This window comes from Hemitrygon akajei, chromosome 11, assembly GCF_048418815.1.
Source record: "Hemitrygon akajei chromosome 11, sHemAka1.3, whole genome shotgun sequence".
Classification (NCBI taxonomy): Eukaryota; Metazoa; Chordata; class Chondrichthyes; order Myliobatiformes; family Dasyatidae; genus Hemitrygon; species Hemitrygon akajei.
Genome location: NC_133134.1, coordinates 147,254,839 through 147,276,643, shown reverse-complemented (window position 1 = coordinate 147,276,643; position 21,805 = coordinate 147,254,839). Strand labels below are relative to the sequence as shown.

General features: G+C 43.7%; 1 protein-coding gene across 3 annotated transcripts in view; it reads right to left on the bottom strand.

The window, feature by feature from the left end:
- The window catches only part of mtcl2 (microtubule crosslinking factor 2), a 173,556-nt gene that overhangs the window by 93,177 nt on the left and 58,574 nt on the right, over positions 1-21,805 (bottom strand). For all 3 annotated transcript variants that reach the window (XR_012100889.1, XR_012100888.1, XM_073061885.1), the window contains exons 4-6: positions 11,273-11,335; positions 6,562-7,848; positions 2,440-2,586 (exon numbers count right to left, since the gene is read on the bottom strand). Coding sequence is in view for 1 of the 3 variants with exons in the window: in XM_073061885.1 (XP_072917986.1) it covers positions 2,440-2,586; positions 6,562-7,848; positions 11,273-11,335 (1,497 nt within the window). In the remaining 2 variants the exon portion in view is untranslated. The remainder of the gene's footprint in view (positions 1-2,439; positions 2,587-6,561; positions 7,849-11,272; positions 11,336-21,805) is intronic.

The window sequence follows — 21,805 nt, the reverse complement described above, 5'->3', positions numbered from 1 at the left end:
TCCCCATGGTACTTCTGTAGAAATTTGCGAGTGTCTTTAGTGACATACCAAATCTCCTCAACCTCCTAATGAAATACGGTTGCTGTCAACTGACTGGAATTGTGTTTAATAGGCCAAAATGTTGTACATCTACAACAACAGTATGACCACCAGAAGTGCGAACTTGACTCTTGCTTGTCTGTGTGCATCAATACATATGATAATGAAAGTGCACATCTTATGTAACACATGCATAATCATATGGAAATATATTTTAATACAGGTAGTCCCAGACTTACGAATGTCCGACTTACAGACAACTCGTACTTACGAACCGAGGAAGGAGGACACCGTCTGCCAGTTTAAGTCGTTGCCATTGACACTCTGTTGAGTGGTTAACTTTGTATTTGGCTTAAATTTTTCTTAGTAAGATTCACCCTGACCCCGCCCGCACCCCCCCCCCACCCCCCACCCGTTCCGGTCGGCTGGTGGCACAGTGAGATCAGCGCTGGGCTGGAGAACGGAGTTTCCCGAGTTCGATCCAGTGATAGACCGTTCCCGTGCCGGGTTGATATCGATCCAGTGACTCCTGTACCATCCCTGCTGGGTTGACGTCGAGCTTGCAACTCGACCTCATAAAACAAAAACACTACCACCTCCAAATTAAATTCCCACACGGAATATTGTGGATGATCAAATACCCAAACCCAGCACAGCCCCCACTTATCCCATTTAGTCTGTCTCAATGCGGTGGTCCGTAGGACCCAGCATTCCTCGGGAGCTGGCGCCCGCTGTGTTTCTCTTCCATTGACGGGAAGCGATCGCGATTGAAAATAAAGTGGAAATAATGAGTTTGGAAAGAGGTGAAACACCATCGGTCACTGGAAAAGCATTAGGCTACAGTCAGTCAACGATTGGAACAATTTTAAAGGATAACGGATAAAGTGAGAATAATGGAGCTTGTGAAAGGCGCTGCCCCGATTAAAGCCACAATTATTACTAAGCAACGCAGTGGTTTAATTATTGGAATACATACGTTACTTAAGTGGTATATATACATAGAAAGGTTAAAATATGTACTATATACTAAGACAAATGTTTGACTAACTGACGCTAAATAATACCGGATGTACTTGTTCCGACGTACGTACAAATCTGACTTAAAGACGGACTCAGGAATGGAACTCGTACGTAACCCGGGGACTGCCTGTACAGGGAAATTTACTGTAACATTAAAATATTTGTAATTTATATCTTTTGTCTTTGCACTGTATTGCTGCCGCAAAACCACAGATTTCATGTCATATTAGAATATAATTACAAACCTGATTCATGATTCAAAAATTCAAAGTGCATCTTTTATTAAGAGATTTATAAGTTATATACAACCTTGAGATTTGTTTGCTTGCAGGCAGTCGCAATTAAACTGCCTTAACCCACTCTTCACATATGAACCCTCCACTCTCCAACCTGCGCCGCCAGTCCTCATTTACATCAGTTAACCTTACAAGACCAAATTAGAAGAAATCAAAACTAGAAGTGCTGTCTGCTTGCAATGAGTCTCCACACTGCCCACCTCACCAGCCTAACCCCAATCGTCAGAAGCAGCCTCTCCACACTGAGCCATAGGGCAATTAATTGTTTGGTTTGCCCAAATTTACAGCAAAACTCAGATCAGATAGCTTCTCTTCTTAAAATACAGTGGGGTATGTCAAGTCAAGCCAAGTTTATTGTCATTTCGACCAAAAACTGCTGGTACAGTACACAGTAAAAACGAAATAACGTTCCTCCAGGACCCTGGTGCTACATGAAACACAAAACTACACTAGACAGCACAAGGTTACACTAGACTACCGGTACATAAAACAACATAAAAAACCGCACTAGACTACAGACCTGCACAGGACTACATAAAGTGTACAAAACAGTGCAGGGCAGTACAATAATTATATAAACAAGACAATAGGCACAGTAGAGGGCAAATAACAATATAATGATAATAAGTGTCAGTCTGGACTCTTATTGAGGAGTCTGATGGCTTGGGGTAAGAAACTGGGGGAATATAACTTGTGAATGTTCCAACTGGAGGACCAACAACACTATAACAAGTCAGCTACACGAGAGACCAGTATTTGATGAGAGAGATAAATTGCATTTCCTCCTAAACCAGTTGTAACACTGATTTATTTGCATTTTAATTTCATAAGTATGTACCACAACAAAATAAATTAAATGCCTGAACACTTTTCCAGTACTTTGAGTAGAAAGGTATTGTTTATTTCCAGAGAGTTGGATCTTATAAACAGAAAAAAATTCTGAGACTAACATACCACATGTAGTAATATTCCTTATAAAAACAATGCACCTTCTCACCTCTGTTTTATATGCCTGCAACAGGACGGCAAATGCTTCCACAATTAACTAATTTTATTGAAGAGATAAATAATATTATGAAATTACCTCTGTAGCATAAGAGTCGCTTTCTTCACGGCTATAGATGTTATAATCCTTGTTGCTTTCCCGATATTCCTTAGTGTTAGTTCCACAGTTCCCCGAGGCTTGACTCTCGTCTTGCTGCCAGTCCACTTGGTCCCTAAATTCAGGTTGCTGCATGCATGGGCAAGTTAATGAAAACAAAACAAAGGATAGGGAAGGAACAAAGAAACAAAAACTGGGTATAGTAAACATTGAAAAAACTACAAGACAAAGAAAAGTATGAAAAGGAAAAACATCTTTATTACAGTGGCATATGAAAGTGTTGTAAACAAAATCAAAAAGACAATGAGGAAAATTATGGGCTGATTTGTTTGACAAAAAAGAGAAAAGAGAAGAAAAGGTGTGCAAACACCAGTTACGGTGCTCATGCAGTGAATGATGCAGGGACTAAGCAGCAACATGCAGGCAATAGAGCTCTGATTCAAATCAAGAGTGTGCATGCACTCCTACGAAATATTTGCTCAATCAATAAAAGATTGATTATAAATCAATAAAAGATTGAACTTGATCCAAGTTCAGGACTAAACTACAAAAGCAGCAGACTGATTAGAAAGAAAGGCCAATATCCAGCTTACCCTACTTGTTACACTATTTGTTTGATGGTCAGGTTGAAAACAAATCTAATTTACAGTGCATTCCACTGTAAGTTTCATTTGCTCCTGTGTTAGTAGTAGGGAAAATGCTGGACTCTACTGAGCAAGTGTAAAAGGGCACATGGAAAATAATAGGACTAGACAGAAATAACTTAAATTTATTAAACGGTAATCATGTTTAACAGGTCATTTGGAAATTCATGGGGTGAAACTAACAAGGGATGATGAGTATTTGGACTTATAGAAAAATATATTATTAAGAAAAATAGAAATCATGGCATTGAGGGCAACAATATGTTGTGGATTGAGAATTGGCCAATTTATAGAAAACACAGAAAATACTAGAAATAGACTAGTCACTTTCATGTTTCAGGTGATCAGTGGAGTGCAAAATGAATCAGACCTTATTGTTATAATCTACATCAACGAACTATAAGAGCCCATCAAGAGAGCATGCTAATAATACTGAGTGGTTATCAGGAGGGCACAGAGATGCTTCATAGTCAAGCTCAAGAGAATGGGCAAAGATCTGGCAGGTGGTATAGTACATGGGAAAAATGTGATATCTTGCACTTGGTAGAAACTTAGGTAATACGTTTAAACAATGGGTTTAAAAGATTTAGGTGATTAGATATTGGTGTCACTGTACACAAATTATTGATATTAACATTTAGGTTTAGCAAGTCATTAAGAACACAAACAACACATTGGCTTTTATTGCAAGAAGATTAGAGTACAAGAATGAAGAAAAACCTTAAGACTGCAATTGGAACAATGTGTACAGGTCTGGTCTCCCAACCTAATAATGAATATACTTGGAAAGGTTCACCAAATTGGTCCTGGGATGTTGGACTTGTAACAGAGGAGAAATTACACCAAACTGGGCTGACAAAAGTAACTCAATGGCATTTAAAATTAAAGCCCAAAGAGCAAAAACAGATTTGAATTCTGTTACTTTAAAAGGTAAATTGCAATTTTTTTCTCACTACATTAAAAATATCAGCTAGCCCTGATGAAGGATCTTGATCCGAAACACCCTCTGTTTATTCCTCTTCATGGATGCTGCCTGACCTGCTCAGTTCCTCCAGCATTTTGTGTGTAGAGCTAGCACCTGTTAGTATTTTTACTTTAAAAACTAAAATCCAAAATCAACACAAAGAAAATGTAATGACTAAGATAGGATATTGAAATGCCAGTATGTACTTTGGTCAGCCAGGGAATGTAGGAGGAACACTAGTTTCATTTAAATCTAACGATTGAATTTAGGCTGTTTTTAACTAAAGTCAAAAAGCATCATCCAATATTTCTTTTACCTTCGTTAACTTTTTTCTGCTGTTCTCTTGAAGGTATTGACTGTATGCTGTAAAGCAATTTCCAAGAGTGCCATTCACTCTGAACCACCTTAAATAAATGACTATCATTCAAATACAGCTCTCGACAGTAAATGTTAAGGTTACTTGAGCACAGGGGTAACTACAGTCCAGACTGAATCTGTCATCATATAATGTAACATTATTTTTATAAACTATCTAACTGTGATCAAATGTATGAACTGGTGTAATTGCTGATCAAACAATAATGAATTTTTTTGTAATTAACTTAGTCAGATCACAGATAGTGGGGTGGAGATGTGTCTCTACCAAAGGAGGTAGGTGTAAGGCACTCTTTTCCTCTGTTAGCCTGCTGCTAGTCTCCGATCGGGGTCACGTGAAACCATGGGAGCAGGTGGTGGATTGTCATATGAGCAGCTGGTGCATATCACAGGGCAATCTCTGAAGAATACTGATAGCGCTGGGGTCACCTGACTTGTAAAGACACTGCCCAGAAGGTGGCAACGGCAACCACTTCTGTAGAAAAAATTGCCAAGAATAATCATGGTCATGGAAAGACCATGATTGTCCTTGTCATACATAACATAAAATGACAAGATCTTGGATTTTTTTTAAAATGGCTGAAATGTGACTAAATTTTGCTGGTATTTCAGCTGTATCCTTTGACAGAGTAAAATAAAGTTCAGGTTTTAGTTCAAGTTTTAATTCAGGGTCTATGCGAGTTAACGAAGAGACAGAGTCTTTTACTGTACTAATATTTGTCACGTCATTAACGTGTAGTTAAGGCTGAGTGCCATGTCTCCTAAGAGAAGCCATCAATTAAAGTAAGATCCCTGGTCTATGCTGAGTTATGTAATCTCAATAATGGAGGCATCATACTTTCACAGGAGATGGATATTGCCTTTTAACTATTCTGACAGGAGCATGTCTTAATTGGCTTTTGTTTGTTAATTAAGTCATTCATGGAGAAGAATGAAAAATATCTAGATTTCTTCTTGTCCTTATTTGTTAATTACAGAAAAACTTTTCATTCCACTATACTGGCCAGTGCAGGCCTTCCCAAAATTAAATCTTTGCTTCATCTGAACCTGTTTATATTACAACTAATTGTAATTAGTGCAAGATTTTGAGGCTGAACCTCAACATGTTGATGAGAGAATAAAAATTGTACACATTTTCAGTTGCCATTTTGAGATATTAATAAGTTGCTTTAATCAAATGATTAATGTAGGAAGTCGGTTTTATTTGCATCGTGTTTGCATGAGTGTTTGAAAAATGCAAATAGTTAAATCTGAACATTTGTGTTCGAAGTCAAGCACTGGCTGGAACAATTCTAATCCCATGTCAGGCATTATGCATGGGTCTGTTTCCCATTTGTTATTTTCTAGGCTGATGGGGAAGCTTCAGCACCGAATTTAAGAAAACACAAACTTAAATGCAAGTTGTACATGGGCATGAGATAAACAGAATGTACATCAAGGGAATTCAGGCTCTGATATACAAACACAGGGTCATTTTGCGAATTTGAGGTCTACTCATTGAACCCTGCCTGCTGAAAGCATAGATTGGGAATTTGGTTAAAAATGCCAATTTTCTCAAATTCCAAATCTGCAAATGCTTAGCTAGCAGAAGTCCACAACATGAGCACAAATTTGTAAAATGACATGAGCACATTCTACGATCCAGAAACTTACACTGAAGATTACAGCAACAGGTTTCAGAGCACTGAGACCAATCCATTTGAAATCAAACTGCTGGTAACTAAAAGAAATGACCGTCTAAAACAAAAGATCTAATCACCAAACAATACTTAATTTAGCAACAGTAGTAATGCAACTCAAGTGTTACTTTTGCGAACACAGTTATTAAAATCTAAAACAGATTTTACTAACGATTCCTGGCAACTCACTAGAAATTTATACATTTTCTATTCCTATACATGCATCATCTTCTTGTACCATGCACACTTCATTGGTACAAAGCTCTATGCTGATTCAAGGTGTTTGTTACATGCAATGTGTTGTTAGTTTTTTTGTTAATGCCACCAAAGTTTAAATTAAGGAACAGTAATAGAAAACTTCTCTTAATTGGTCATTACACCACGTAACAGGACAAACCAAGGTGTTGCCACAGGTATTAAGAGCAAAGAAAAACATTTTTACCTTTAGATCAGCTGAAAATTCTTTTCCTACAGAATCCATGGGCAAGTCCTGAGACATTGAAGTCAAAGTGGACAAGAAACTTGCTGACTCTGTCAGATGGGGTAAAGGGGACAAACTCCTACTTTCTTCTCTGATGTTTTCACTGAGCCTATCAATTTTCTCTGTAACAGACGCCAACTCGGTCTTTAAGCCAAGAAGCCTTGAGTTAATGCTGCTCATTAAATTAGGATCGCTGACGTTGGTAGCTTCCTCGCTGTTCTCCTGGAAGGACTGCGTTGGTGTGTCGATGGCTGAACTAAGCCTGGCATCAGAAACAATTCCACTTGTGTCTGAGATTAATAGATCAATTACCTCACTAACAAGTTCAGCTTGATCTTTAATACCAAACAGAATTTCAAGATCTTTTGTTCCCAGTCGACCAGTGAAGTCATCATTATCAGCAGTTCTGCTGCTCCCACTTCCAGAGGTTCTCTCCTGAGTTTCTTTCAAATCATTTTCTCCTCCTACTGGTACTTCTCTTCTGGGCTGCGATGAAGAGATATTTAAAGAGTCACTAACCTCTGTATCAAATTCTTTGCAGCACTTTTGGCACTGGTAAGATGCCAAGTCGTAACGCTGAAGGTTTGAAACAAGCACACGATTTTCATATTCCAGTTTTTTGACTTTCCCATTGAGGTCAGTGATCTGGTGTCTTGCTGACACGAGCTCTTCTTGTGAAGGCTCGTTCAATGATGGACAACTGTCTGACCACGCTGACTCTTGATTACACTCACTTTTGTAATGGTTTAGTTCATTCATGAGGTGCTTATTTTGGTCTTCTAACTCAATCAAGGATCGCCTCAGGAGTTCTGCCTCTTCTTCAACAAACTGAAGTTGACGCCGAAGTTCTCCAACGTTCTCCCCAAACTCACCATAGCATGTGCTGGTGATTCCCAGTCTAATGTCCTGGCCTAAGGGTTCTTTCTCACAGTGACCTTTCATCTCATCCATTTCAGCTTTGAGTCCACGATTTTCCACCTCAAGTTCAACTATCCTTCGGCTTAAAATGTTGGCTTCCTCCTCAACCAACTTTAGATGGAGCTTTAGTTCGGCTTCTCTCACATGAGGAGACTCCCCAATGTCAGCAACAGACACTGAGTTGTCTAAATCGCCATAGAGAGAGTTGTACTTCACCAGTTCCTCTCTCATGTTTTCATTCTCCTTTACTAATTTGGTCAGCTTTTTACACATCACGGCAGCTTCTTCCTTCGCAAAATGGAGCTGGCACTTCAGGTCAGCACTATCCTCCTGTTACAAATTATAAAGATAAATATCAATATTCACAAGAACCAGGAAATAACGCTTAACAGTTCAGAGCATGCTGCCAAATCCTTCTGGTTTTCAATTGTCAAACAAATTGAATGCATACAAGAACAACAATATATTGCAAAATAAAGTGTATCACTGATATCTTAATATTGACAAATTCCTATCATGGGCAAATAGGGGCAAGCTAACTGAGGAGAGGGCGAGGAATCAGAGCTCCTTGGACACTTCACCTGCTAATTGGCTTCAAACCTGCATTGACAAGACAGTTAGGAAAAACAGAATATGGAAAGAAAGACAACACTCTCGTCATCTTCATACATAAAAACATGAAAGATGCGTTATGCAAAGCCTTAATTGAAGTGTTGTTGAAAGATTCAAAAATAAAATCTGTACTATTGTGTAAGCAAGCAACAGAAGACTAATACTGAGATCATGAGCTTGTCTTAACCTGCTGAATGTAACAAAAGGAGGATACAAGCATTGCCAACGTTACAGACTATCCATCTCATATTATATGTGTGAAACAACTCATTTGCAAAAGTGAAGCTTTGATCCTGCAGCAAAAGTTTTCAGGTATTTTTTTAGGGTTTCCTAACTTCAACCGACAATTCCTACCATTTGGGCAAATGAACTTCTTATGTTGCAACCTAAACATTCTTGTAATTAGAAGATTTGATAATCTTATTAAACTGCAAAACTGTTGGCAACATGCCATTGTTGTATTTTAAAGAAGTTTTCATAGAACATAGAAGAACATAGAATAGTACAGCACATTACAGGCCCTTCGGCCCACAATGTTGTGCCGACCCTCAAACCCTGCCTCCCATATAACCCCTGTTATGACCCCAGCCCCCTCCTTTGTGAGAATCGCAAGAGCCCTAGTGAAGGGGGGGGGGTCAATGACCCAAGAGAAGAGAAAGATACGTGCGGTGTCCCTCATTTCATGGCGAGGCAAAAGCTGGCGACTGTGGTCATTGTCTCGTGGAGACACCTTTGTGAATTGGGAACTGTACTACGTGTATACCCTCAGGGCAACGTGGGTGGAGAGACGGAGAGAGATTGCATCATCCCAACCTGATTGACATCTGAGACCCCGTGAGTTCAGATAAAAGAGGGGTTGTAAAGACGGCCCCCCAGACGCACCAGAAGACACGCTAGAAATCCTGTGACAGCGTTTAATAGCGACAGCCGGTGGGGGGGTTCGTGTGCGTCATTTCCTTGCCTGGGATTGGCGACCTCACCACGGAAGAACGGCTTTAGCTACAGGAGAGGCCACAAGTGAGCGGCCATTCCCCAACGAGACTCCGACGGATCGAACTCATAAAGGTTGGAAAAACCCGCCGGGTAACTGTTCCATTCTATCCCCATCTCTCTATCTCCAACAAAGTGCACCACCGCGACACCCAAAAGACGGCAGCTGGCGGAACTGCAGTGACCGCAAGAGACTTTTAGATATACAGCGGACAATATATATATTACCCCTAGACAACGATAGAGCTTACTTCTTATTGATTATTACTATACCTGCGCTTTAGATTGAGAATTGACGACGTATGTTATCTGAATGTTTGTATTAACCTTACTTTTGTGCCCCTTTATAAATAAAAACATTTAAAAATGGTACCATCAGACTTCAGCGGACCTCTCTATCTTTGCTGGTAAGTGATCCAGTTACGGGATACGTAACACCCCCCACCTTAAATTCCTCCATATACTTGTCTAGTAGTCTCTTAAACTTCACTAGTGTGTCTGTCTCCACCACTGACTCAGGCAGTGCATTCCACGCACCAACCACTCTGAGTAAAAAACCTTCCTCTAATATCCCCTTTGAACTTCCTTCCCCTTAACTTAAAGCCATGTTCTCTTGTATTGAACAATGGTGCCCCGGGGAAGAGGCGCCGGCCGTCCACTCTGTCTATTCCTCTTAATATCTTGTACACTTCTATCATGTCTCCTCTCATCCTCCTTCTCTCCAAAGAGTACAGCCCTAGCTCCCTTAATCTCTGATCATAATCCATACTCTCTAAACCAGGCAGCATCCTGGTAAATCTCCTCTGTACCCTTTCCAATGCTTCCACATCCTTCCTATAGTGAGGCCACCAGAACTGGACACAGTACTCCAAGTGTGGCCTAACTAGAGTTTTATAGAGCTGCATCATTACATTGCGTCTCTTAAACTCTATCCCTCTACTTATGAAAGCTAACACCCCATAAGCTTTCTTAACTACCCTATCTACCTGTGAGGCAAATTTCAGGGATCCGTGGACACGTACCCCCAGATCCCTCTGCTCCTCCACACTTCCAAGTATCCTGCCATTTACTTTGTACTCTGCCTTGGAGTTTGTCCTTCCAAAGTGTACTACCTCACACTTCTCCGGGTTGAACTCTATCTGCCACTGCTCAGCCCACTTCTGCATCCTATCAATGTCTCTCTGCAATTTTTGACAATCCTCTACACTATCTACAACACCACCAATCTTTGTGTCGTCTACAAACTTGCCAACCCACCCTTCTACCCCCACATCCAGGTCGTTAATAAAAATCACAAGAAGTAGAGGTCCCAGAACAGATCCTTGTGGGACACCACTAGTCACAACCCTCCAATCTGAATGGACTCCCTCCACCACAACCCTCTGCCTTCTGCAGGCAAGCCAATTCTGAATCCACCTGGCCAAACTTCCCTGGATCCCATGCCTTCTGACTTTCTGAATAAGCCTACTATGCGGAATCTTGTCAAATGCCTTACTAAAATCCATGTAGATCACATCCACTGCACTACTCTCATCTATATGCCTGGTCACCTCCTCAAAGAACTCTATCAGGGTTGTTAGGCACGATCTGCCCTTCACAAAGCCATGCTGACTGTCCCTGATCAGACCATGATTCTCTAAATGCCCATAGATCCTATCTCTAAGAATCTTTTCCAACAGCTTTTCAAGCAACTTGTCGCAATATAGTACCCTCGGAACCAGTTGACCAGCTACTAGCAGGTTCTGAACTCCAGCAACAGCTGTAATATTGGCAGTGAAAACTTTTGTAACGTGGTATGCACAAGAATATTTCCAGATATGGACATCAGTGCCACACTTAATCACATCTGTCCATTTCAGTTTGCGCAGTCACTTTGCCAGGATGACACGGCAATGAACTTCTTGAAATATTACACCTCTATTAAAGATGATCCCTTCAATTACCCTTCTAATTACAAGTCTGTGGCATCACTTTTATTCCAGTTCTCTTTACACATATTTTAACAGATAAATTCAACGACCATCCTAACTAGCTTATATACATGCATAAGTCATTGCTGCTGCCTCGTCTACTTGGAGGGTAAAGATTCCCACATGTAGCTTGTACAACTTGAAAAAATATGTAAAATGCCATTTCCGGTGTGAAACTGTACCTGTGGCAAGGGTTTCTTTTCTTGTTTTGTGGTGACACGGCTATTTCTCTTCTTCAAAGAATTCTGGAAAGATTAAAAAAAGGGATGCTTCATTATATATCAATGGATTTAATCTGTCACAAAAGTCACCAAATCAATTGTCCACTGCTCACTTTCCACAAACTATGTCCCCTGCTTTCATTAAATCAAAATCATCTGAGCATACTGTAACAGGCCAGATCACTTAATTAAGGACACCAGCCAGACACAAACTACACCATGGATGCTCACTGAACAGGGAGGAGGTAAAAAGGCTGAAAGGATAAGTATTAGCTCATCAGGTTCTTGTAGAGCAGGGGTTCCCAACCTGGAGTCCACAGACTCCTTCTTAACGGTATTGGCTCATGGCATACAAAAGGTTGGGAACCCCTGTTTTAGAGGAAGAGAAACATCACCATTTATTTCTGGTTGAATGTGATATAATACACAAAATTGGACTAATGATTTGTCAATCAAGATGCACTTGAACTTGAATAAACAAGTTTCTTTGATTTGTTCATAAATTAATCTGAGTTGTCAATTCCCACTGAAATCCACATGGTGACGTTGAGTCGTAACAGCTGCTTTAGTACTTCAGGAAAAAGCTAGTAACTAAAAGCACATCTTCATAATTCCAATCATATAAGAAAGTGACTTTATAACCAAAAATACATTGGTATCCGTTTATTATTGTCACATGCACTGAGATACAGTGAAAGGCTTCATGCAGATCAATTCACGGTGCATGGAGGTAGAACAAGGTAAAACAATAACGCTGCGGAATAAAGCTTAAAAGTTACAGAGAAAATGCAGTGTGGGTAATCAGTGATGTTCAAGAGCACAACCAGGTAATGCCTAACACTTTGATGATGCTACCCTTATTTTGAAACAACGTGAGCAGCAGTGTAAAATTCTGATAATTTGCTTTCTTATTGTTTGGAAATCCTGATTGTTAGGCATTTGATTCATGCAGTTCTGTTTTCTACATTTCCCTTAAACTCACTGGGGACTTGTTCCCACAATCCCTGGAACTCACGGGGTTTACTGGAATATTTGTTATGCTGTAGTGTAACATCTTTTTTAAAAAAGGGAATAAAGTGTGTTTATGTATGATAGGAGTAAAATCCAGTTTGTAGTAATAATAGTTTGGAAAGTCCCCATTGTGCCTGATTAACCGTATTACACTCTATTCTGAAAATACTTTAAGATATCCTTTTTAGTTTGTTATCTTTCCATCAACTCAACATTTTACTGGTTTGTAATGGAATAAATACTTTCATCACATATATGCTCCTCCCTTTCATTTCTAATGTTACAGCCAATATTTATTTAAGCTTTTAATTCTTTTCTGCTAAGGTGATTCATTTATTAGGACAACATTGAATGTTTTATGCCTACTTCTGCAAAAAGAACATCAATCATTGGTTTTGATCAATAAATTAAGGTGCACATGAAAAAAAATGCTTCTGACAGATATCAATGGGCAGTGCTTTACTGTTAAATGGGTCAAAAGAAAATTCAAGGTATTTTATTCTCATTACATTGCCTATCATCTTTCTGTTTGATGACAGACAATGGCTCTTGGTTTACCAAGTGCCTTTTTCAAAGAAACCTTTCAAGTTCAAATCATGGCATTATTTTGCTGCTGCTCGTTTTCTTAACCTTGTTGGTGCTTTTTACTTTATATTCCTTTTCATCTACTTTGACCTTATTGATTTCTTTGTCATCACTGCATTCAATGACCAGAACCCAAGCTCTGGAAATTCTTCAGACAAAAGCCAAAAAAAAAAGCAACAGCAAGCCATTTGGACTTCAAAATATTCAAGACAATTATGGATTACCTTCTCTCTCAATGTCATATTGTGCTCTCTTCACCTACGTACTGACACCTTGTGTTTAGAAATTTGTTTATCTCCTTCTTAAATTTGGGTGGCAGGGTAGAGATTCATCTCTATTAAAGGAGGTATAAAGCACTCCTTCCTCTGTTTACCTGCAGGTCACACTTGGGCAAGGTGTAGTACCCACCTATTAGAGTATTGATAATGGCTGGGGTCACCCATCTTGTGAAGGCACTGCCCAGAAGGCGGCAATGGCAAGCCACATCTGTAGAAAAAAAATGTTAAGAACAATCATGGTCATGGAAAGACCATGATTGCCCACGTCTTACGACAGGGCAAATAACAAGCAGGGTGAACTGCCTCAATGTCTTTCACCCAGTGGCACTCACATCTACTATGACAAAGTGCTTTGAGAGGTTGGTCATTGTGAGAATCAACTTCTGCCCAAGCAAGGACCCGGACCAGCTGCAATTTGCCTTTAGCCTCAAACTGTCTACAGCGGATGTAATCTCACTGGCTCTCCACTCGGCTTTGTATCACCTGGACAATAGAAATACCCATGTCAGGCTGCTATTTATTGATTACAGCTCAGCGTTCAGCACAATCATACTTTCAGTACTAATCAACAAGTTCCAAAACCTGGGCCTCTGCAACTGGGTCCTCACCAGGTGATCCACAGTCAGTGCAGATTGGAAATAACATCTCCCTGTTGACAATCAACACTGGCTCCCCTCAAGGATGTGTGCTTAGCCCACTGCTCACTATACACATGACTGTAAGGGTAAGCACAGCTCAAATGCCATCTATAAATTTGCCGATGACACAACTATTGTTGGCAGAATTTCAGATGATGACGAGGAGGCATACGGGAGGGAGATAGATCAGCTGGTTGAGTGATGCTGCAAAAACAACCTTGCACACAAAGCCAGTAAGACTAGGGAATTGACTGTGGACTTCAGAAAGGGGAAGTCGAGGGAAAACACACCAGTCCGCATCGAGGGATCAGCAGTAGAAGGAATGAGCAGCTTCAAGTTCCTGGGCAGCAATACCTCCAATGACCTACCTGGGCCCAACATATTGATGCAATTACAAAGAGAGGAACAGGTTTTGGGATGAGGGATTTGGGTAATATGCTGGAAAGATTTTAAGAATTTGTTGACCAGCAAGTGGCTATATTTCATTATGATTTTGAGGAGGGTTGGTATGTCACCAAAGACTCTCGCAAATTTCTACAGATGCATCATGGCGAGCATTCTAACTAGTTACATCACCGTCTGGTTTGGAAGGGCCACTGACAGGATTGGAAAAAGCTGCATGAAGTTACTACCTTCGGAAACATCTTAAAAAGGTGATGCCTCAAAAAGGCTGCATCTATCATTAAGGAGTTCCATAACTAAGGACATTCCCTCTTCTCACTGCTACCATCAAGGAAGTGGTACAGGAGCCCACAAACACAAATTTAATGTTTTAGGAACAGCTTCTTCCCCTCTGCCCATCAATTATCTGAATGGACAATAAACCCATGTATTTTTCACTCAATATTTTTTCCTTTTTTCGCTCTCTTTTTGCACTACTTATAGAATTTAATTTTTGTTTCTTACTGTAATTTATAGTTGTTCTTCGATACTATGTATTGCAATGTACTGCCAGCACAAAACATCAAATTTCACAACATATGCAAGTGATGTTAAACCTGATTCTGATTCTAATTGTCGCCAATATATGAGGGGTGATTAATAACTCACCTCCTTCTACCTTAGGCCACAAACTTATCAATCACCCCTGCTGGACACTTTCTGGAGGTCCAAGATCTCCAGATCACTGGACTAAGTGTGTAAATGTAGAAGGGGACTATGTTGAAAAACAAATGTGCTAGGTTTTCTAAAACTGACTCCTTCTACCTTAGGCCACGAACTTATCAATCACCCCTTGTACTATATGCCTCTGTAACAGATTGCTTTCAGAGATTGAAGTACAATGACATTCAGGTCCCTTTGTGCATCAACATTCTGCAAACTCTCACCTTTTAAATAATACTCTGCTATTCTTTTTTCTTTTCAAAGTGGATAGTTTCAGATTTATCCTGATACTGAGTTTTGTAACCATTATACTTATACCTGCCTATGCTAGCCTCCTTGATTTCTCCTCAAAACTCACAGCCCTATGAATTTTGCTTTACCGACAAATTGGAGAATATTTGGCTGCTTATCCAAGCCAATGATGTATATTGTGAGGAACCAGAGCCCACATACTGTGGTACTACCATAGTCACATTGTCAATATTTGGACGTCCCATTTATTTGCTCTCTCCATTACAACAGGCAATAGACAATAGGTGCAGAAGTAGACCATTCGGCCCTTCGAGCCTGCACCGCCATTTTGAGATCATGGCTGATCATCTACTATCAATACCCGGTTCCTGCCTTGTCCCCATATCCCTCGATTCCCCTATCCATAAGATACCTATCTAGCTCCTTCTTGAAAGCATCCAGAGAATTGGCCTCCACTTCCTTCCGAGGCAGTGCATTCCAGACCCCCACAACTCTCTGGGAGAAGAAGTTTTTCCTTAACTCTGTCCTAATTGACCTACCCCTTATTCTCAAACCATGCCCTCTGGTACTGGACTCTCCCAGCATCTGAAACATATTTCCTGCCTCTATCTTGTCCATTACCTACCAGTCAACAAAGTCTTAATCCATTCCAGCACATTACCCAAAAATCTCTCATGCCAAACCTTTCCCCCTTTTCAATTTCAAGCTGCTGTGCAAAACCCATCTTAATGTTGCCTTTTTCTTTGGCTATTTTGTCTGACTACACTCCTGCAAAGTGCTTTGGATTGTTTTGCTATGTTAAAGGTGCCCAGAATAGCAAGCTGTTATTGATCAGACAATTGATAATGGAAATCATGTGGCGACCCACTTCCTAGCACACCCGAACCGGCTCACAATTAGCCAGCGTGCAGGCACAAAGGCTAGGTCCGCAACAAAGGGAGAAAAGCCTGCAGGGTTTGCGAGTACGTGTCTCTTGGAGCATCCGTGCCCGGGGAGGGGGGGGGATGAGGGAGGCTTTAAAACAAGGCTGTGAAGTTCGAATAAAATTAACTTTGACTGCAGTTTACCGACTCCGTGTCGTTATTTTAGCGCTGCGTGTAGCACACCGCTACAATTGGTGACCCTGACGGTCCAAACGATTTTGGACCGGAGATGACTGACGCCGCATCTGTTCATGCGGTTTCGTTGAAACTTCCAAGCTTCTGGACGCTACGACCTCACCTATGGTTTCAGCAAGCAGAAGCCCAATTCCACGTTCGGCAGATAACCTCAGAGGACACCCGTTATTACTACGTGGTGAGCTCCCTCGACCAGGTTGCGGAGTTCATACAGTCTTCCCCGGCGGACGGCAAGTACACGGAATTCAAAGCCCTACTCCTAAGGACTTTCAGACTCTCACGCCGCAAGCGAGCTGCCCGTTTACTGCACCTGGATGGCTTGGGAGACAGGCCTCCATCAGCTTTAATGAATGAGATGTTGTCTCTGGCCGACGGACACACACCCTGCCTCATGTTTGAGCAGGCATTCCTAGAGCAGCTGCCCGAGGACATACGCCTGCTGCTGTCCGACGCGGATTTCAGCGACCCCCGGGCGGACTTGTTGTGGAACGCCAAGAAGGTGAGTGGGGCGTCCATCGCACAGATCACCCGGCCACGCTCCCAGCAGCAAACCAGTCCAGGCCCGGCCGCAGATCCCGCTAACCCCAGAGGCAGGGTTGGGGAGCCCAATGAACCATGGTGTTTCTACCACCAGCGGTGGGGCGCAGAAGCCCGCCGTTGTCGCCCGCCCTGCCAGTTCCCGGGAAATGCCAGGGCTAGCCGCTGCTGATGGCTACGGTGGCTGGCCATCGGGATAGCCTCCTGTATGTGTGGGACAAGAGGTCGGGACGCCGTTTTTTGGTCGACACCGGTGCCGAGATCAGCATCTTACCTCCGACGAGTTACGACACCCGCAACAGGGCACCGGGTCCCCCCCCCCCCCCGAGGGCCGTGAACGGCAGCACAGTAAGGACCTATGGCACCCGTCAGGTGCAGCTACAGTTCGGCTCCAGCCGGTTCACGTGGGACTTCACACTGGCCGCCGTAGCCCAACCGCTTCTGGGTGCGGATTTTTTGTGGTCTCACAGCCTACTGGTCGACTTGCCCAGGAAGAGATTGGTCCACGCCGAGACTTTTCAGACATTCTCCCTGGGTGCAGCCCAGTTGCCAGCCCCTCACCTCGGCTCCATCACGCTGTCCGACAACAACTTCACCAGAGTCCTGGTGGATTTCCCATCGGTTTTGGCACCGCAGTTCACGGCAGTCATGCCCCGACACGGCGTACAGCACCACATCCCGACCCAGGGACCACCCCTCCACGCCCGTGCTCGGCGGCTTCCCCCGGACAAGCTCCGACTGGCGAAGGAGGAGTTCAAGAGGATGGAGGAATTGGGGATCATCCGGCGTTCCGACAGCCCATGGGTCTCCCCCCTGCACATGGTGCCCAAAGCAACAGGGGGCTGGAGACCGTGCGGCGACTACCGCAGGGTGAACGAGGCTACCACACCGGACCGCTATCCTGTGCCGCACATTCAGGACTTTGCAGCAAATCTGCACGGCGCACGGATCTTCTCCAAGGTAGACCTCGTCCGAGGGTACCATCAAATCCCGATGCATCCGGACGACGTCCCCAAAACGGCTCTCATCACCTCGTTCGGCCTTTTTGAGTTCCTCCGCATGCCGTTCGGCCTGAAGAATGCCGCATAGACGTTCCAGCGGTTAATGGACGCGGTGGGACACGACCTGGACTTCGCATTCATCTATTTGGACGACATCCTCATAGCCAGCAGCAGTCGTCAGGAGCATCTGTCCCACCTCCGTCAACTCTACGCCTGACTGAGTGAGTACGGTCTAACAATCAACCCGGCCAAATGCCAGTTCGGGCTCGGCACCATTGACTTCCTGGGCCACCGGATTACTGCAGACGGGGCAACCCCTCTGCCCGCTAAGGGAGATGCGGTCTGCCATTTCCCCCGACCCACCACGATCAAAGGCCTTCAGGAATTCGTAGGTATGGTCAATTACTACCACCGCTTCCTCCCTTCAGCTGCCCGGATTATGTGCCCCCTGTTCGCCCTGCTGTCCGGTCCGGGCAAGGACATTACCCGGGACGAGAAGTCTGCTGCCACTTTCATTCAAATGAAGGAAGCCTTGGCGAACGCCGCGATGCTAGTGCACCCCAGAATAGACGTCCCTACCGCCCTCACAGTGGACGCATCTAACACGGCAGTTGGTGGGGTACTGGAGCAGCTCATCGCGGGCCGCTGGCAACCCCTGGCGTTTTTCAGCAAACACCTGCGGCCACCTGAGCTCAAATACAGTGCTTTCGACCGGGAACTGTTGGCGCTATACCTGGCAATCCAGCATTTCAGGTACTTCTTAGAAGGTAGGCCCTTCACCGCGTTCACAGACCACAAACCGCTTACCTTTACGTTCACGAAGGTGTCCGATCCCTGGTTGTCCCGCCAGCAGCGCCATCTGTCCTACATCTCTGAATACACGACGGACGTCCGGCATGTCTCGGGTAAGGACAATGTCGTGGCGGATGCACTCTCTCGCCTTAACATTCACGCCCTTTCCCAAGGGGTAGACTTTGAGGCGCTGGCAGAGGCACGGCAGGCAGATGAGGAGATCCCGAGTTACAGAACCGCAGTCTCCGGTTTGCAGCTCCAGGACCTCCCCGTAGGCCCAGGTGAGAGGACACTACTCTGTAACGTCGACACCGGCCAGCCCCGTCCCGTCGTCCCGGCACCTTGGCAGCGACGTGTTTTCGACTCCATTCATAACTTGGTGCACCCCTCCATCTGGACTACCGTCCGGATGGTCTCCAGCAGGTTTGTTTGGCACGGACTCTGCAAGCAGGTCAGTGAATGGACCAGAACGTGCATGCACTGCCAGACGGCCAAGGTGCAGTGGCACACCAAAGCTCCGCCGCAGCAGTTCCACCCCACCCACCGGCGTTTCGACCACATTCATGTGGATATTGTGGGCCCCCTGCCAGTGTCGCGCAGAGCGCGGCACATCCTGACTATCGTGGACTGGTTCACAAGATGGCCAGAGGCGATCCCGCTCACCGACACCACCTCCGAATCTTGCGCCTGGGCACTGCTCGCCACCTGGGTGTCCCGCTTTGGTGTACCGGCCCACATTACCTCTGACAGAGGCGCCCAGTTCACCTCCAGCCTGTGGTCAGCGATGGCCAGCCTGTTGGGGACACAGCTGCACCACACCACTGCCTACCACCCACAGTCGAACGGACTAGTGGAGCGTTTCCACCGTCACCTGAAGTCGGCTCTCATGGCCCGCCTGCGAGGAGCTAACTGGGTGGACGAGCTTCCCTGGGTCCTACTCGGCATCTGCACGGCGCCCAAAGACGATCTGCATGCCTCGTCGGCCAAGTCGGTGTACGGCGCACCCGTGGTCATCCCAGGGGAGTTCATACCAGTCCCAAGGGGGCAAGAGGAAGAACCCGCAGCAGTCTTGGGCAGACTACGCGAGAGGCTCGGTGACCTGGCCCCCATACCCACTTCGCAGCATGGGCAGAACCCGACCTGCATACCCAAAGACCTGCAGAACTGTAAGTATGTGTTTGTACGACGGGGCGGGCATCGGCCACCGCTGCAACGGCCCTACGAGGGGCCGTTCACGGTGCTCAGGAACAACGGGTCCACGTTCGTGCTGGACGTTGGGGGGAGAGAGGAGGTTTTCACGGTGGACCGACTCAAACCGGCCCATGTGGACCTGGCGCAACCGGTCGAGTTTCTGGCACCGCAGCGCAGAGGCCGACCTCCCAAACAGGGTCCGGCCCAGACTGTGGACATTGGGGGTTGTATCGCCGGTTCGGGGGGGGTTATGTGGCGACCCGCTTCCTAGCACACCCGAACCGGCTCACAATTAGCCAGCGTGCAGGCACAAAGGCCAGGTCCGCAACAAAGGGAGAAAAGCCTGGGGGGTTTGTGAGTACGTGTCTCTTGGAGCATCCACGCCCGGGGGGGCGGGATGAGGGAGGCTTTAAAACAAGGCTGTGAAGTTCGAATAAAATTAACTTTGACTGCAGTTTACCAACTCCGTGTCGTTATTTTAGCGCTGCGTGTAGCACACCGCTACAATCATATTATTAACTGACCAGTTTAAAAATGTATTATCACCAAGCTGTTCCATTTTTTCGGTATTAAAGTTTCAACAGCAACTAAAAGAAATAAAAATAACCAACAGAACACTTGGGAATTTATGTGCTATAAATATCTTTGTTCCCTGAGAAATATGTGATGAAATCTTTAACAATTTATAATAAGCATAACACTGGTGCATCTTGCCATATGTTAAATGAGGATTTCATCTCCCTAGTTACATAGCAACAGCTTTGAGATGTCAGCTTGGCTCAGATCCCAGAAAATTGCTTGATTTTCTCCATACATTCTTATGCGGTGATGTTAAAATAACGTAGGTTTCAACTTGAAACCAAAATCTACTCACATGATCATCAAAATGTTCATTCAATGAACTAGACTATAGATGGGAAATTGCAAACGAACACATGCAGCTCCAAATGACACACATATTCCTGAAATATCAATCACCACCAAATCCCAATGAGAAATTTAATACAAATTTAAAAATCTGCACAAGGTAGATGAACTAAATATCTTATCCAATATCAGAAACATTCACAATTGAGCAGTCAGACATTTCCTTTGTGCATGTAACACTCTCAAGATAATAAATATTGATTGGCTGCATCATTTAAAGATTTGTGGTGCTTATGAGTCTGCAGAGATTTAGCATGACATCAAACTTCTATAGATGTGTAGTGGAGGGCTAATTACTGGCTGTATCACGGCCTGGTATGGAAACACCAATCCGTTGGAATGGAAAATCCTACAAAAGGTAGTGGATTCGGCCCAGTACATCAAGGGTAAAGCCGTCCCAACCATTGAGCACATCTACATGAACCAATGTCATAGGAAAGCAGCATCCATCATCAGAGATCCTCGCTACTCAAGAAATGCTCTTTACTCGCTGCTGCCATCAGGTAGAAGGTATAAGAGCTTCAGGACTCATACCACCACGTTCAAGAACAGTTACTACTCCTCAACCAGCAGGCTCTCGAACAAAAGGGGATAACTCCATTCACTTGCCCATCCACTGAAACGTTCCCACAACCAATGATCTCGCTTTAAGGACTCTTTATCTTGTATTTTAATTTCTCATTATTTATTGCTAATTATTTATATTTGCATTTGCACGGTATGTTATCTTCTGCACACTGGTTGATCTTCCATTGATCGTATTATAGCTACTAGTCTATAGATTTGCTGAGTATGCCTGCAGAAAAATGAATCTCAGGGTTGTATGTGGTGACATACATGTATTCTGATAATATTTACTTTGAACTTTTTGAACTCTGAATTTTAGAATGTCATCCAATTATTTGAGGGCAAGTTTACTAACCAGCAATAATCAAATGCATTATTCATAGATACAGAGTTGAGAAGTAACAATGAAATGCTTCCCATTTACCACCTGGATCTTGGAGTCCAGTCAATTCAACTTTGTTTGAATAAAATCAAAGTTCAGATGCTGAAATAT